This window comes from Amia ocellicauda, chromosome 3, assembly GCF_036373705.1.
Source record: "Amia ocellicauda isolate fAmiCal2 chromosome 3, fAmiCal2.hap1, whole genome shotgun sequence".
NCBI lineage: Eukaryota > Metazoa > Chordata > Actinopteri > Amiiformes > Amiidae > Amia > Amia ocellicauda.
Window position 1 is genome coordinate 43967634 of NC_089852.1, and position 17610 is coordinate 43985243.

A 17610-nucleotide genomic window follows, 5' to 3' on the forward strand; every position below is an offset into this window, starting at 1 on the left:
GAAACTCCTGGAAAATATGCAGATTATGTCATCATACTTTGTGCAGGTGGCCAATATTTCATCATTAAAGTCCCCCGGAAGTAGTTTTGAGGTCACTCCACCACCCGCACAAAATTAATTCAATATACTGTAACGAGTTCATCCACGCCAGGCAGCGAATAATGGTGAGGACACAGGGTTCAACAAACAGGACATTCCAGCTTATTCAGGCTGGAGCGACACTCCTGAGTCAAGCAACCCTCACACACTCAGCAATCTTGCATTGGAACTGTGGCTCACTCTCAAATTCTCCCAACTAACTCGAACTGTACTGCACTCTACTCACTCAACTAATTTAACTCCTTGCGTGGGAACCGGGCACCTCAATTTAAGCCCTCTGGCCCCATGACTGGCTACTCCAATCACGGCGCCCCCCGTGTTCCCATGTGGGGATAACCCTTAACCCCGGAACTACCCCTGCTACACTAACAAACATGCACACTCACCACACACGTGAACCACCAAGCACGCACACACACCATAAACTGCCCCACCCCCCGACACACAGACAGATACCCATACACACACACACATGCCCATGCCCCCCCCCAAGTGCCTGATCGCTGCAATACATACAATAGCCATACACATCTGAGGACAACTACAAACCAGCATAAGTTCATTTTATAACCTTCCAAAGCAATCTAAACATTCTAAATATGAGCAAAAACCAAAACTGACATTGTCAGACAAATCTGAAGGTTTGGATTTTACAGAAGTACAAACCGCTATCGACACAAGTACCAGTCCTGGCAGGAATCAGCTGCCGTATTAGACCATTTCTGGACAGAAGCCAAGCAATTCTGCTGCAAGTAGATCATGTAGGCTATCTAAATAATAATGAAGTCAGTGCACACACTGCAGTATTGGTAAAAATGTGTTTTTTGCGTTGTTAGGGTATATTCACTGCATGATCTTTAAGTCACAGATAATATTATATCCTATTGAAAATATCAATATAAAATGTTTCTATTTCATCATTTTTTGTCTCTGCACGTCTCTCTGTGTGTCACCGCTTTGTGGTCAGTGATGCAACATTGTAACAGTGTTTATGACTCGTAGCAGCTTCATTGACAGCAGTGCCTGACAGGCAGCTTTGATTGCAGCTGCTTGTCACAGTGTAGTCTGACTACCATTGTACAGCCAACGAGAAAGTAGCACATCTCTGAAACAAATGCTTTCATACCTGGGCTTCAGAAGACACCCAAACACAGTTTGTTTGATAAACATAATTTAATGTTTTTTTTACAACATAACTATAGTAAAACAACCAGCACTTTGTCTATAAGTTTTATGTAGTAGCATCACTGAAAGATCAGCAGCCCATGCTGGTCCAAACAGACCAGCCCACCGGGGATTCTGCCACACTTCCAGATGGCCAGTCAGCCCATGCTGAGGTTTCTACAGAATTCAGAGACATGGTTCAGTTCTGAACTTTGCACTCTGATCATGGCTAAGAGCTACTGGTTAGACCTAAAGAAACCCAAAGCAGCAACAATGCACCGATTAGTTTGGCTGCTAGGAGCTCTATAGACACAATGGATAAATTCATTAGAGACAGTAGCCAATATTGAAAATGGAACCAAATGACTGGCAGTAATCTCCCATCCTTAAAATCATGTTTTATTCCTATTCAGTTTCCAACATCACTTAAAAACATAGAGTACCGAAAAAAAGAAAAAAAATTGCTGATTAACATTCAACATAAATTAGAAGAGAAGAGTTGGTTCCCTTGGCACTGGAAAAGTTACAGTTAATTGCATTAATTGCAGAACCCCCCCTCACCCCTTCCCCAAACAAATGAGCCCTCTTGGTAATCTGCAACCAATAGAAAAACAACAAAGGTGATGCTGATATTTAAATTATATTGGACTGATGTATTTAAGGCCTTAACCCACTTCATGTGACCACTTTGTGAAATGCTAAAATTTACATTGGTAAGAACACCTTATATTTTGATTGAATTCATGTTTTGTGTTTAGCAAGAACAGGAGCAAACTTTTAAAATATCCATTAATGATTTAAAGATAATTTGGTTTTGGAATAGATGGAATCATTGTTTGCAATATTTGTCATTATATAATATGAAAAACTTTGCAGTCATGAAATGGAAGAGGGAAGCTATAGTTCGAAACAAGTGGTCTTCAAGAAGCAGTGGATCTATATAGGCTGATGCTGATATTATTTATTTTTATAAAATAAGAAACAAATAGTTAACATAATGTGTACATATTGATTTAAATATAAATTAATAATATGATAATATATACACAACTGTTTGTAATTATGTATTAATTATTATATAGCAGATTACTCTTTATGCAACAAAACATATAAGGCTTAACAATCAGTTACAGACAATATTTTATATATACACACTTTTGTAACAGCAATCATTTCTGCACTGGAAGAAGAGCTGAAGGTATACAATATATTTGCTTGAAATTATACAATATTCTGACTACATCTGAGCATAAATGTATCTTTCACTGTACAATTTTATTTCAGTGTCAAACTGGACAAAACAGATTTTGATTGATTTGTTTCACGTATTAAGTGTGTAGTTGGACTATGATGTGAAGATATTGTTTTGAAGAGAAAATTAATACATTTCCTTCCAGAAAAGACAGGATTTTGATGTTATGGTTCTGGTGTTGGAAAATAATTCCAGCAATTTGAACTGCAATTACTCTTAGATAAGAGATGTGCACTTAAACTACAACACATAAATACAAAGTTGGAACATAGGAACATTCAGATTTGTAATGTTTTTTATTATAATTGTGCATGGTTTCAAAATAATTAAATGTCTGAAGGTTTCATAGCAACATATCAAAACTCAAAAGATGATAATTAGCAGTCTTATTAAGATTATAGGTTTTGTGGCTTTTCACACTCTGAAGGTAAATTTTGAATGATTTAGAAATATGCCAATGCACATCAGAATGAGGATACATCAGACTTCCTTGCTGTAGGATTCGGATTACTTCACTGAGTCACCTCTAGTTCTGACTCCTGCTTGTGACTGATATTTTTTATGAGAAAATATTCTCCAAAACGAATACCATGAATACCACTATTATTGCTACTACTAATACTAATAATGACAGCAATTGTGGACAGAAACATCATCAGCATTACATATAATTCACTTTGTAAATTAGAATGCATTCTCTAATGAAATAATTGGTTTCTCTGTCTTTGTACAGGTGATATTTTGCTTTCCAGCTCCTCACCATGAATTCCTCCTTTCTGCCCGTGACTGAATTTGTACTAGTTGGGCTGAAGAGTCTGCAAGAAAAACAGATCATACTCTTTGTCATCTTCCTTTTTGCTTACATAACAATTTTAACCGGGAACTCAATGATAATATTCCTGGTGAGAAGGGACCCCAAACTAAACTCCCCCATGTATTTTTTCCTCCACAACCTGTCATTTGTTGATATAGTGTACACAAGTATCACAATTCCCAACATGCTGTCAGGGTTTCTGGTGACCTCCAAGACCATCTCTGTGACAGGTTGTTACCTACAAATGTACTGTTTCCTTTCCATGGCATCAACCGGGCGAGGCTTGCTAACTGTAATGGCGTATGACCGATACATTGCCATTTGTAACCCCCTGAGGTACACAGCTATCATGACCAAAAGTGTTCAAGTCCTTCTGGTCATCGCTGCCTGGTGTTTTGGGTATATAATGATATCACCGGCAGTGATACTGGCTGCTAGGTTACCTTTCTGTGGACCCAATAAGGTAGAGCACTGTTTTTGTGACCTTTCCTCTGTAATAAAACTAGCCTGTGCAGATATAAAACTGACCAGTACAGTGAGTTTAACAAATGCACTGATTATACTGATTTCCACTCTTTTTCTCATCGCTCTGTCGTACATCCTGATTGGAATCTGCATTTTCAAAACCACCTCATCTCAAGGCCGATGGAAGGCGTTCTCCACATGTGCAGCTCACCTCACGGTCGTTTTGATCTCATACACTTCGGCCGCATTCGTGTACATTTCGTACCGAGTGGGAAACATCTCCCCTGAAGTGCGAATCATGATGGCTGTGCTTTACTCTGTTCTGACTCCTCTACTAAATCCCATGATTTACAGTTTAAGAAATAAGGACCTAAGAGATGCAGCAAAAAGAGCTTTTAGAAAAAGATGGATCATACCTGCAGAGAAAAGCATTATACCAACAATAACATGAAATTCAATCTTTTGGGTCTTTTGTTTTCCCCTATTTTAATAATGCTGGTGCCATTTATACATACCTAAAGGTCATTTAGGGTGAGTGAATGGCAAGATCAAACAGTTTGTTTTCAGTATGTTGTCCCTGCCAATGTTGATACTATAGTGTTGAGTTCAGTTTCTGTATGTTTGTGTGAAATCTTGTATAGTTCTCTGTCCACCAAAGTTTGTTATATATACAGATTGTATATTACAATAAAATGTATCAATGTAAAATGTCTGACTAAGCTTTCAGGTTCTTCATAAATCTGTTATCAGGAGCAGATGTAGGATAGGACTAAAGTTTAACAGTTTTAGTTGCAACAGACTGTGGAGGAGAAAACAATATCTAAATTAACAACTCATGCTGCAATTATAAATGGGTTTGATCAAGGCTAAGGTTAGGATTATGACTTTATGAAAAAAAAAATTATTTTAGATCAGTATATGTTGTTCTACACACACACAAACTCTATGAAGATACTAAGGGTAATTATCAGTTTCGTGAAATTGGTTACAAAAGGCATCTGATGGTAGAGAGTAGAGAGTAATTATTTTAACTAATTATTTTCAAGTAGTAATAATGCATTCCTAGCTCACTTTGAACCTTGTTAGTATATGATAAAATTGCAAAACAATTAGCGTATAATCATTAAAATTAAAAAGACTGAAAAATTCTGATATGAAAATTTACTTGATCTGCATTGAAATGGTTTCCATGATTTATTGTAAAATTGATATGAGAATAAAATAAAATAAGTGGTCTGGAATAATTGAATTCATGCTATTCAAAGCTGTACACTTGAATAAGACATAAAGTAACAAAAATTGAATAATGACAGAAAACCTAACTTCGGCTTCCGAGTCAATATCCAAATATGACCCATATTTAAATTCTATTTTTATAGAATCCCAAAAAACAAATGAATAAAACGAAGCATATAAATGATATAGATTGATTCCGGAAAGGTCATTTACACACAGAAGTACTTGTTTGACATCGTGTTTTTAATCATAAATGTGACACTTTTCTATTGAATATTTGGACAAGCTTGTTTCTTAGATCTTTAGTTTTAAGTCCATAGATAATCGGGTTGAAGTTTGCTGGAAGAACATAAAATAAAATATATGCCAGTTTTCTGATATCTGGATTCACCGGAAAGCGATGTAAAATAAAGGACAGAAAACCAGACAACAGCATGACGAGGTACACGACTAAATGAGTGGCACACGTTTGCAGTGCCTTGCTGTTGAGATTCTTGTTTTTCTTCATTTGGCAAATGAGAAATATATGGACATAGGTGATGGTGATGCTCCCCATAGAGACAATATGCATCATGATTGCTACAAATAGTCCGTAGATGTTATTTATAGTCACATCATCACAAGATAACTTGAACAAGGACGCGTTGTCACAAAAGGCATTGAGAATAACTGATCTACATCGGGATAGTCTTAGATTCAGAGCAATCAGAATTATTATCATGGCCAGTGACACTCCCCAAGCACATAGAGATAACTTTACCACAGTTCTGGTGTTCATTATGGAGTAATACCTCAAGGGCTGGGATATAGCTACATACCTGTCAAAAGCCATAATTGTCAGTATCAGGTGTGACGCACAACCAAATGTATGACTGCAAAAAGCTTGAATAACACACTCAACAAAAGTAATATATCGTTTGGATGACAGGAGCTGTGACATCAACCTTGGGATCTAGACGGTGTTTCCTATCAGGTCATTCGCAGACAAGTTGCAGAACAAAATGTACATGGGTTGGTGCAGACTCCTCTCGGTAATGATTAGCACTAAGACTCCGACATTGGTGAGAAGGATGACCAGGTAAACGAACAACATGAGAAAAAACACTGGGTATATGGACTGATGGGGGATATCAAAGCCCTCAATTTCCAGGAGGCACTGGTTATTCATTGACATATTCTCCATTGACCTTCTTGTAGAATTATCAGTGCTAGAAAAAAAAGAGTAGAGATGAGACTGATAAGTTCATACAACACGCTTAGCTTGCAGACATTCAGCAAATAATTTGTTCCTTTTCTTTGTGATATCTGTATTCATGCTATTGGCCTAATGGCACATTCTGTTGTATCAGAATGCATCAGAGATGTTGTGCAGGAAATCTGTCAGATATAAAAATGCAAGCTCCAAGGTTTTCAGTCTCTAATCCAAGGCTTATACCTCAACATCCAAATTTACAACCACATAAAGATACTTTCTATTTGACATTCTCTAACATGACTTCATTTCCTGAACCTGCACTACAGTTTTCTAGCCCAAAGGCTAGAGTTGTCGATTTGGTGACTCGGACTACTCGGACTCGAGTCACAATGGCAAAGATTCGGACTCGGATTCTGACTTTCAGGACGAATCTTTATAATTACTACTTAATTTAGCAAAAGCTATTATTCCTTTCCTTTTTTAATAAAAAAAAAATGAAAATACTACAAAGATCAGATCACTCTAGCCTGTTTATAAGCAGCAGCAGTAAAATTCACCCTGCCTCCAATTGAAACTGAACTGCAGTTAAACAGGCAGATATGAGAGAGACTGATTGGTGGCAAAACATGACACTCAAGTCAATTTGGACGCGTGTGCTTTTTAACATAATGAATTGTATTTTTCAAAGATATACAAATGAAAAAAAAACAAAAAACTGACAATACATATTACTAAATGCTCTTATGCGATAGCCCTTTAACTGTAGAGTACAAACTGTAGCGTGCAGTTTTAATCCTCTTTAACCCTTTACACTCCACCCATTTTTCCTGTGTAGCTCCTTGATATTTTGTGCCATACACATTTATCTTGTATCAAATGAAAGACAAATGTGTGCACTTTCGTATTATAAAGCATTAATCAGCTGACCGCGTTAAAAAAATAATGATGTGCAAATATGCAAATTAGCCCTGTACACTCTGAGAAATGGAAAATTGCACAATCCTGTAGCTCCGGCTAGGAAGACCCTACATATGCAAGTAAGATGACGTTTGAAAGCTCCTGCCAGGGGCTGGTTGCACAAAAGTTCTTAAATGCCTTTAAGAATTTTTTTTAGGTCTTAGACTTCAATTTAAGTCCAAATGAAATAGGCCTGTTGCACACAAAAAATCTAATCAGTTGGTCTTAAATTTAAGTCAATTTTTAAGCCTACCCTACACCAGGCTTAAATGTATCTCTTACTATAGAAACTGATATGAAACCAACATGGCAGCACATATGCCATGTAATTTTGAATTTTTAAATGAAAGGGTATTTCATCGAGAGAGGATATTTAAGGACAGACAAAACCCTTCTCATTTAATTTAGAAATAACATGAGAGAATGCAAAAGCATAATAAAATGAAATGTTTCAATACTGAACTACATACAAAGTAATGGAAGTTTGATTAAAAAAATTGCAATTAATTTGACACTTACATTAGCCAGGCTAGCGCAGGACCGGGGTTTTGTTTCGTGCTGCGGTCTTACAGCGAGGTCTTCCGCAAGTCCAATTTCACAGGACTTACACTAAGACTAGACTTAAAGTAAGACCTTTTTAGTGCAACCGGTTTCTAACAAGCCACATCTATAGTTTTCATAAAAATGCACCAGACACCACACACACATTTTGTACAAATACATTAAATAATGTTTTTTTTGTGTGTGTGTGTGTGTGTGTGTGTGTGTGTGTGTGTCATAAAAAAAGTAAAGTAGGACTGAAACTAAATTAAAGTCAGACATTCTACCGGAGTCCGAGTCTTATTATAAGTTACAGTGATGACAGTGGCTGCAGTTCTTCCTCCGATTATAGTTTAATGGCTTTACTAATTTGACCACAAACGAAGCGTTGTTGAAATCAAGTGCTGAATCCAAATTTTGACAGAGAAAGACCAAAGAAAAGCTGGGAGCAACAGGTATCTATAACATGTACATCCAGACCTGGAAGTGGCCTCTGATTTTAAAGTGTATCAAGAAGAAAGCCAACAGGGGTTAATTGAAGAAAAACACATATTATCCAAGGCTTACAATGTTTTCAAGCACTATAATACAATGTGGTATATAATATTATATAATTGTGTAATTGTATACAACATTGTGCAGGGTGACTACCAACAATTTAGTGTTTGTATAGAAACAATGTTCTGATTACTTTTATTAACTAGTGTAAAGTATATCATTAGAACAATTGACAGTGGAAATGGTCTCAATGGTCTTCAGATTTTTATTTTATTTCATATAATGATAATGTTAAGAAACATAAATAGACAATAAAGAGAAATGGAAAAACAGACAAACTAAGCTTTAATCTTTGTAAACTGGGCTCTTTCTGAATCATAAGTGTTGTTCATAAATTGAATTCATTTGAGCCTTGAAAATCTAGGACTTGGGTTCAGACCATTGTGACTTGGACTGTGACTCAACTGCTAGCCCATTTATATATATTTAAGCTAACCATTAAATGATGAATTTAAGGACAATGTAATCTCTAAAATGTAATTTTGTTTTAGGTTTAGTGTCTCTCACCTTCAGGATTGAAAGCAGGTGGAAACTTGTACCTGCTTTATATGAAATTTCATTTAAGTCAATATTAAAAAATATTGATCAATTTGATCTGCTAAGAATAGCATGGTATCCCGGAGCCCACCGATGCCTTTCATATTGTCCACACAACTGCTTGCATATAGATTTAATGCTGTTCTGGTGCTGTTGTTTTAGTCTGAATCTGTGAGATAACCACACCCCATTTATTTGAATATACCAAATGGAAATATAGAATAAATGTGACATTATGAAATAAAAGTCCCCTGAAATAAATAAAAGTAGTCCTTTGAAAAACATCATTTTGAAAAAAATAAAAAAATAAATTATATATATATATATATATATATATATATATATATACACTCACCTAAAGGATTATTAGGAACACCATACTAATACTGTGTTTGACCCCGTTTCGCCTTCAGAACTGCCTTAATTCTACGTATCATTGATTCAACAAGGTGCTGAAAGCATTCTTTAGAAATGTTGGCCCATATTGATAGGATAGCATCTTGCAGTTGATGGAGATTTGTGGGATGCACATCCAGGGCACGAAGCTCCCGTTCCACCACATCCCAAAGATGCTCTATTGGGTTGAGATCTGGTGACTGTGGGGGCCAGTTTAGTACAGTGAACTCATTGTCATGTTCAAGAAACCAATTTGAAATGATTGGACCTTTGTGACATGGTGCATTATCCTGCTAGAAGTAGCCATCAGAGGATGGGTACATGGTGGTCATAAAGGGATGGACATGGTCAGAAACAATGCTCAGGTAGGCCATGGCATTTAAACGATGCCCAATTGGCACTAAGGGGCCTAAAGTGTGCCAAGAAAACATCCCCCACACCATTACACCACCACCACCAGCCTGCACAGTGGTAACAAGGCATGATGGATCCATGTTCTCATTCTGTTTACGCCAAATTCTGACTCTACCATCTGAATGTCTCAACAGAAATCGAGACTCATCAGACCAGGCAACATTTTTCCAGTCTTCAACTGTCCAATTTTGGTGAGCTTGTGCAAATTGTAGCCTCTTTTTCCTATTTGTAGTGGAGATGAGTGGTACCCGGTGGGGTCTTCTGCTGTTGTAGCCCATCCGCCTCAAGGCTGTACGTGTTGTGGCTTCACAAATGCTTTGCTGCATACCTCGGTTGTAACGAGTGGTTATTTCAGTCAAAGTTGCTCTTCTATCAGCTTGAATCAGTCGGCCCATTCTCCTCTGACCTCTAGCATCAACAAGGCATTTTCGCCCACAGGACTGCCGCATACTGGATGTTTTTCCCTTTTCACACCATTCTTTGTAAACCCTAGAAATGGTTGTGCGTGAAAATCCCAGTAACTGAGCAGATTGTGAAATACTCAGACCGGCCCGTCTGGCACCAACAACCATGCCACGCTCAAAATTGCTTAAATCACCTTTCTTTCCCATTCAGACATTCAGTTTGGAGTTCAGGAGATTGTCTTGTCCAGGACCACACCCCTAAATGCATTGAAGCAACTGCCATGTGATTGGTTGGTTAGATAATTGCATTAATGAGAAATTGAACAGGTGTTCCTAATAATCCTTTAGGTGAGTATATATATATATATATATATATATATATATATATATATATATATATATATATATATATATATATATTGCTTAATTTATTTATTTCAATATTTATTTCATAGCCTTATTTATTTATTTATTTATTTATTTTATTTAATATTGACTTAAATGGCATTCCATGGCTTCATAGGCTATTGCTCTTTACAAAACAAATCCAGAAATTGGTCAAGCTGGGGGTGGCAGTGGTTGAACGTGAATATGCAATGTATTGGGTTCAATAATTGTTTCTAAATTGAAATTTGCAGTAAAGAAATGCTGTACTGTGAATTTGTTCTTTGTTGGTCTGTAGTTTTAGCCGTGTGTTCTCTTTACATAAATGGAAAATATAATAAGGTTTTAAAGCTTCAGATATACTGCCACAGTGAATTGCAAAGTTTTTTGTTATTCTTAAACCTTTATCAACTTCCAAAACTAGGACCCACATTAAATAAATATATAGTTTACATGCTCTTAATATTTTATTAAATGTGAAGGCAAAATATGCCTCTGGTGGGGTTAAAAGACATAAGCAAAGAGGGGTATATTAGCGTTTGACTTATATCAAGCCTAATACAAATTATACAATTAAAAGCTATTTAATTTTCTTTTACTTCATGGTTATATTTGGGTATTTAGCATTGGGGTAGACAGCTTTGAATGCAATTTTATTTTTTATTTTTTAAAAGTCTAGCACAACTGTTCTGTCTTCAAAAGCAAAATTAAATTATTTTCCCAACAAAACATACAATATAATTGAAATGCTGCTTTTGTTCCCTGGAAACACAGACACTACTACCATTATGCATAATGCTCAGAATGAGTTTGAAAGCACACAGCAAAGCATCAAAATATTTAGTAGTTATACTTACAAGAAACCAAATCTTACCTAGTTAGGCAAAGTGAAGACTTCTCCAAACACTTGCTCTTCCAGGATATCTTCAACAACAAGCACTTTTATTTTGTCTTTTCTTTTCCAATCAATGAGCGTATTTAGATTTTGAACCTATGCCAATGTAACTGATGTAACAGAGGGCAAATGACAGCCTTCTGGGGAAAAAGTTAATTGCAATTTTTTATAAAATCCTCAGCATGTCAGGCACTTAGATTGTTACCTGGTCACTGTGTTATTTCCTGCCTCCTACTCTTGACACACATTGATTTTATTGCACCCTTTTTATTAGTCTTTGTATGGGAAAATTACGGTTTAAAAACGGTTTGTGTTTTTCAGAAGTGTGACAGGCTATCAAGTCTTTGTAAATGTATTAAAAAATTAAAGCCAACTATAAACTAATTGACTTATTTCCCCTCCATTGTTTTCAGAAACACAGTATCCACACACATAATAATATCTGTTACAGTCACAATGTATCTGAAATGGAACATGTGACCACAAGGATTGGAGTGAGGGATAAGTAGGAGTGAAATTAACTGAAATACATATTTCAGGTGTTGCCTGCAATATGACAAAACAAGTTGTCATTCAGCTGGCAAAGCTGTAATTTGACGGATAAGATATTTTCCCCTTATTGTCATGTAGCCTAAAAAACTAAAACATTTTTCTATTTTTTGGGAGACTCATGTTATGGGGCAATGACAACCAAGGCACTAAGATTGTACTGCACTTTACATCTGCTCAATTCAACAGCAGAAGATCGTGGTGCCTGAGACTGCTGTTGTGTTCCCACTTTCCATAAGAGACTGCTGTCATTGGAGCTGTGATTGTAAGTGTCACGGGCGGGGCGTGATTGGCCATTAGCGTTAATTGATCACTTATTATTTTTTAATTATTATCACTCTTTTAATTATTGTATTGTGCACTGTTATTATTATTCACGATTGTTTTATTTACGAAGTATGTTCTTTTTACTTCCATATTGTTTCTATTTTTATGGTTAATTTGGTAATTGGGTTATTATTGGTTTTATTGATTAATTGCTTTTGTTGCCAAACGCAAGCTACCGGACCACATTCCCACATGGACTAACCTGCACGCTTTCTCATTGGTCGCCTTTACCTGTGCCCCTATTTTCTTTCTTTAGTATATAAGCCCGGGGAAATGGTCATTCGAGAGAGAGCAATGGACTATTGAGCAGGACATTTGGCGGAGAGGGGAACCAAGCCGCAGTGCTGGAGTGAAGTAACCGGCAGAGTGAGTGGAAGACTGGGAAAGCAGTGAATGGCGAAGATTTCTCCAAGCACGGATTATAAAGGGAGCTTTGGAAACGACGGACATTGGATTGCTGGAGATGACAGCGCATGCTACTGAGTGTTAAGTACCTGGTTATATTTCTTTAGAAAGGAGAAGCCACACGCCGTGGAGGTTGAACTTTCTTTATTAAGACTTTGAGATCTCCTCTGCCGGTGTACTTTGTGGAGAGGGTTCACTGTCCAGGGGTTGGAGACTTACCTGTTGTGATTTACTTTTTTTGGTCCTTGTGAGGCAGATGGGTGACTGCGGGATAGAAGAAAAGACCTTCATTAATCACATTTGAATTTGTGCAATTGGAGATTTGATGATGATTGTTCCTACCTGCAGTTGTTGGGGTCCCAGTTGGCCGACGGGGTTCCAACCCAGCCACGAAGAGCCTTGTTTCCTCCGAGGGGAAGGGGGATTCTTCTTTGTGGTGTCACCTATTGTGAACAGAAGAGACTTTAAAACCTTGTCATTGCTTTCTGTATTGTATATTAGGAACTTGGGTTTTATTTATTCTATTCAGTCTTTTTCTTATTTTCTTTGTGTTATTCTGGGTAGGGTTTTTAGTGTTAAGGCATGTTAATATAGGGTTTTAGAATTATAGAATTACAAATTCCTAAGGTTCAGTGCTAGTACAGTCTTCATGCCCTGTTCTAGCTAAATATAATAAATTGTTACCTTTTGTAAACTTGCCTTCCATGTGGTGGTGTTTCTGGGATCCGGTCGAGCCGTCCGGGGAGAGAACTGACGGGGGTGAACGAGGTCCTCTCTCCTTAAACAAAAGAGGTGGCGTGTTGCCCCTACGCACCCCATAGGTGGTGACATAAGTGCAGAAATGTTTGTCTTTTGAGTTTGAGTGTTTAGATCGAGTCATGCATTGTCCTTCCTGGAAAAATGGGGACTTGATGTCAGAGGTGGAAATGAGTTGATGTGAAACAAAAAGACCAAAAGATGGCGAAAGGATGAGAGAACAAAAGGAAGACGCAACAGGACACCAGTGCAGGTTTTTGTAGAGAGATGATGGTAAGGTTCCATGGATTTCTGTCATACTCAAGGATAAATGGCCAGCCAATCGAGAGGTTTAGATATCTGTGACCATTTCCTGATGTATGGCAATGTAGGAACTGGAGCACTACTTTGTTTGAACTCTTGAAATTTCCTTAAATGGTGCTCTCATCAAATGAAGATGTGGCTGATGAAGAAACCACTCAGGCAAAGGGGATTATTGCTTGGGTTTGCACAGCAGTAGCTTCACTAAGAGGTGTGCTGCTTTTTAGATGGAGAGTTAGCAGCAGCACTGAGTGATCCTGCATGCAGGTTAATAAAATAAATAATACATTCTGGGATGGATTTGAAGCCAAATTCTTCTCTCCATCTCCCTTAATGGAGTCACTCTGTCTCTGTGACTAAGTAATAAACTGGAACTTCAAAGGGTTATCCTTATGGTTTTATGAAAACACAAGGGAGACCAGGACACCTCATCTAATCTGGGGTGCCTATAGAACACACTCAAAGTCAGCAGTGAAAGTGGATTGACAAGACATAAATTTGCTGACATGCAGATCAACCTTCACTCATGAGCTGGATACACCACCAATGAACAATGATGGGCTGTCCTATGGTTAGAAAGGCCAATGAGGAACCACCACATCACCTCAAATCACAGCCCATGAATTTGAACCATCCAATCACCAGCAGAAAAGGAATGTGTGAAAAGTAAATCTGTGTTTCAGGAAATGTTTCAAGGGAAAAGGCTTACAAACACACATGGATTTGAGAGCACGAAGACCCAACAGATTCTGAATGGGATCAGTGAAGAGATAAGTTAAAGTTAAGTTTGCTGAATTTTCTCTCGAACGAACCTTTGCTTTGAACTTACATTTTCCTCTGTGTGCTGCCACAAGTCAAGATGTCCGACCACTTCATGAAATGTTTGATTTATCCTAATCCAGAAACAAAGACAACCCAGTAGGTAGTCTAGAGTTACAGAGAACATACACCGATCAGCCATAACATTATGACCACCTGCCTAATATTGTGTAGGTCCCCCTTTTGCTGCCAAAACAGCCCTGACCCTTCGAGGCATGGACTGCACTAGACCTCTGAAGGTGTGCTGTGGAATCTGGCACCAAGACATTAGCAGCAGATCCTTTAAGTCCTGTAAATTGGGAGGTGGGGCCTCCATGGATCAGACTTGTTTGTCCAGCACATCCCACAGATGCTTGATTAGATTGAGATCTGGGGAATTTGGAGGCCAAGTCAACACCTTGAACTCGTGATTCATCAGACCAGGACACCTTCTTCCATTGCTCCGTGGTCCAGTTCTGATGCTCACGTGCCCATTGTAGGTGATTTTGGCAGTGGACAGGGGTCAGCATGGGCATCCTGACTGGTCTGCGGCTACGCAGCCCCACATGCAACAAACTGTGATACACTGTGTGTTCTGACACCTTTCTATCAGAACCAGCATTCACTTTTTCAGCAATGTAAGCTACAGTAGCTCATCTGTTAGATCGGACCACACGGGCCAGCCTTCGCTCCCCACGTGCATCAATGAGCCTTGGCTGCCCATGACCCTGTCCCCAGTTCACTTTTCCTTCCTTGGACCACGTTTGATAGGTACTGACCATTGCAGACCGGGAACACCCCACAAGAGCTGCAGTTTTGGAGATGCTCTGACCCAGTCGTCTAGCCATCACAGTTTGGCCCTTTTCAAAGTCGCTCAGATCCTTACGCTTGCCCATTTTTCCTGCTTCTAACACATCAGCTTTGAGGACAAAATGTTCACTTGCTGCCTAATATATCCCACCCACTGACAGGTGCCATGATAATGAAATTATCAGTGTTATTCACTTCACCTGTCAGTGGTCATAATGTTATGGCTGATCGGTGTATGAGAACCCATTACATCTGGGAGAATGTATTAGGGGATGGCACCACTCATGAACTGAAAGCTGCCAAACGTCATTAAAGAGAGGTGTGTAAGGAATCTAAAAATAAGTCCGTTAGTTCAAAAAGGTTTTGCTACACAAACAGCAGGCAGAGCTCCCATGCTGTGCAGTGCCACATCCTCCAGACAACCGTAGTTAGGCACAGACTGGCCTTACCTGTTATCCTCAAACCATTTTCAAACCATCAGATTTGCAACCACGAAACTGCTGATACTAGAACACTCTTGAAGCCTGAAAGAAATACAATACAAGAGGTAAGGCTTCGTTGACCTCAGCATTTAAAACTTGCAGGAGAACATTTTAGTCTTTAAGGTTAGATTAGTATTTTCCTATCTTGTACCTTATTTCATGTACTTTTATCCCTTCAATCAATGTGACCTTTCTTTTCACCTGCTGTTGCAGAGAACAATGCAGAACACTTCACTGAACTCTTGGAACATAGAGATGAAAGGAGTGCCTATTAAACATGAAGCTAAATATGCCTTGTTTGTCCTTGTGCTGACTATTTACCTGGTGATTCTCCTAGCAAATCTGATAGTACTCTTGGTCATAGCCCAGGAAAAGAGTTTACATAATCCAATGTACCTGTTATTCTGCAATTTACCTGTGAACGATTTACTGGGAAACACAGCTCTGTTACCAAGTGTGATGGAACACATACTGTCTTATGGCATAAAGAGGTATCTCACACTCCCTGTGTGTTTTGTCCAAGCCTTTTCTCTTCATGTGTATGGAGGTGCATCTCATACAATAATAATAATTACAGCTGTTGAAAGATATATAGCGATATGCAACCCTCTGAGGTATAATTCTATAATGACGCTAAGAAAGGTGGCCATACTATCTGCATTTGCATGGGGACTCACTCTGTGTTTCATTGCAGTGCTATTACCTCTCACACTGAGACTTTCGAGATGTCGGGCAGTTATTCATAATATTGTCTGTGACAGCAGCTCTCTTGTCTTATTATCTTGTGATGATATAAGGATGAACAATGCCTATGACCTTTTTATTACATTAATTCTAAATGGATCCTCGCTGGCAGTGGTTCTATTCACCTATTTGCAGATCAGTTTGACATGCTTAAAGAAAAAGGAGAAAGAGGTCAATGGCAAAGCCCTGCAAACCTGCAGCACTCATTTAGTCTTGTATCTCATCTTTCTAATAAGTTCCTTCTCTATAATAATCATGAACCAATTTCACCCATCTGCAGAAGTACAGCAAACAATATTAATTTTCTTTAATGCATTTGCAGGTATTGTGAACCCAATTATATATGGATTGAAAGCAAAGGAGCTGCGAAATAAGATTTTGCAAATGTTAAATAGAAAAATCTCAGGTGTTCATAGTTAAGTGAACATATTGTATTAATGTATGTAAAATTACATGAAATGTAAAATTTACTGTGTTGGCCTGAATTGTCTGCAAAGAAAATAAATATATTTCAAAACATCTGCAACTATTTTAAGTGTATTTGAGGTCTGTAGCTATTGCATACATGAAAGTAAGAAGCTAAACCACAATATTGGTAATCTTGTATTTGCCTGTGGTAATATTTCAGTGGCCATTCTTGTGTTGTATATTCTTGATGTATTGACATCTCTTACCCACAATAAAGACATTAAAACTAATAGTGTTTTAACAGCCTCATCCTTGCTTTGGAACACTAGATTTTAATAAAATTATTGAATTAAATCCTTAATAGTTAGATAAAAAATAATAACAACATGTTCATGTGCATTTAAACATATGGATGCTCTAATAAAGAAATAAAATCCACATTATAAGGTAATTGTATTAAATGCACAAAGCCTTTCCAAAACAAACAATAACACAACAAAAATCTCCCTAAATTTATAGATGAAGACATTACCATTTATTCTGACATCAAAAGAGTGCAGAGGGTTTCAGCACAAACAATGCAGATACACTCTGGCTAGTTAAGATGGAACAGAGCACTTGGGAAAAGTAATGCACCTGGCAATCTTCCACATGCAAATTACATCATCTCACCACTATCTGCTGTTCCTGTGAGGGGAAACTGTCTCAAACAATGTCAAAC

The 17610-nt window shown here is 37.8% G+C and overlaps 2 protein-coding genes and 1 pseudogene across 2 annotated transcripts; 2 read left to right on the forward strand and 1 right to left on the reverse strand.

Annotated features, from left to right (window-relative positions):
• Positions 1 to 3276: 3276 nt before the first annotated feature.
• Positions 3277 to 4245, forward strand: LOC136747149 (olfactory receptor 5J3-like). Its single transcript, XM_066700102.1, has one exon. The coding sequence runs from the start codon at positions 3277 to 3279 to the stop codon at positions 4243 to 4245; it is 969 nt and encodes a 322-aa protein (XP_066556199.1).
• A 1032-nt stretch (positions 4246 to 5277) lies between these two features.
• LOC136747150 (olfactory receptor 52A5-like) lies at positions 5278 to 6204 on the reverse strand (annotated as a pseudogene).
• A 9752-nt stretch (positions 6205 to 15956) lies between these two features.
• Positions 15957 to 16901, forward strand: LOC136747151 (olfactory receptor 2B6-like). Its single transcript, XM_066700104.1, has one exon. It carries the CDS (start codon positions 15957 to 15959, stop codon positions 16899 to 16901), a length of 945 nt encoding a protein of 314 aa, XP_066556201.1.
• Positions 16902 to 17610: the final 709 nt, after the last annotated feature.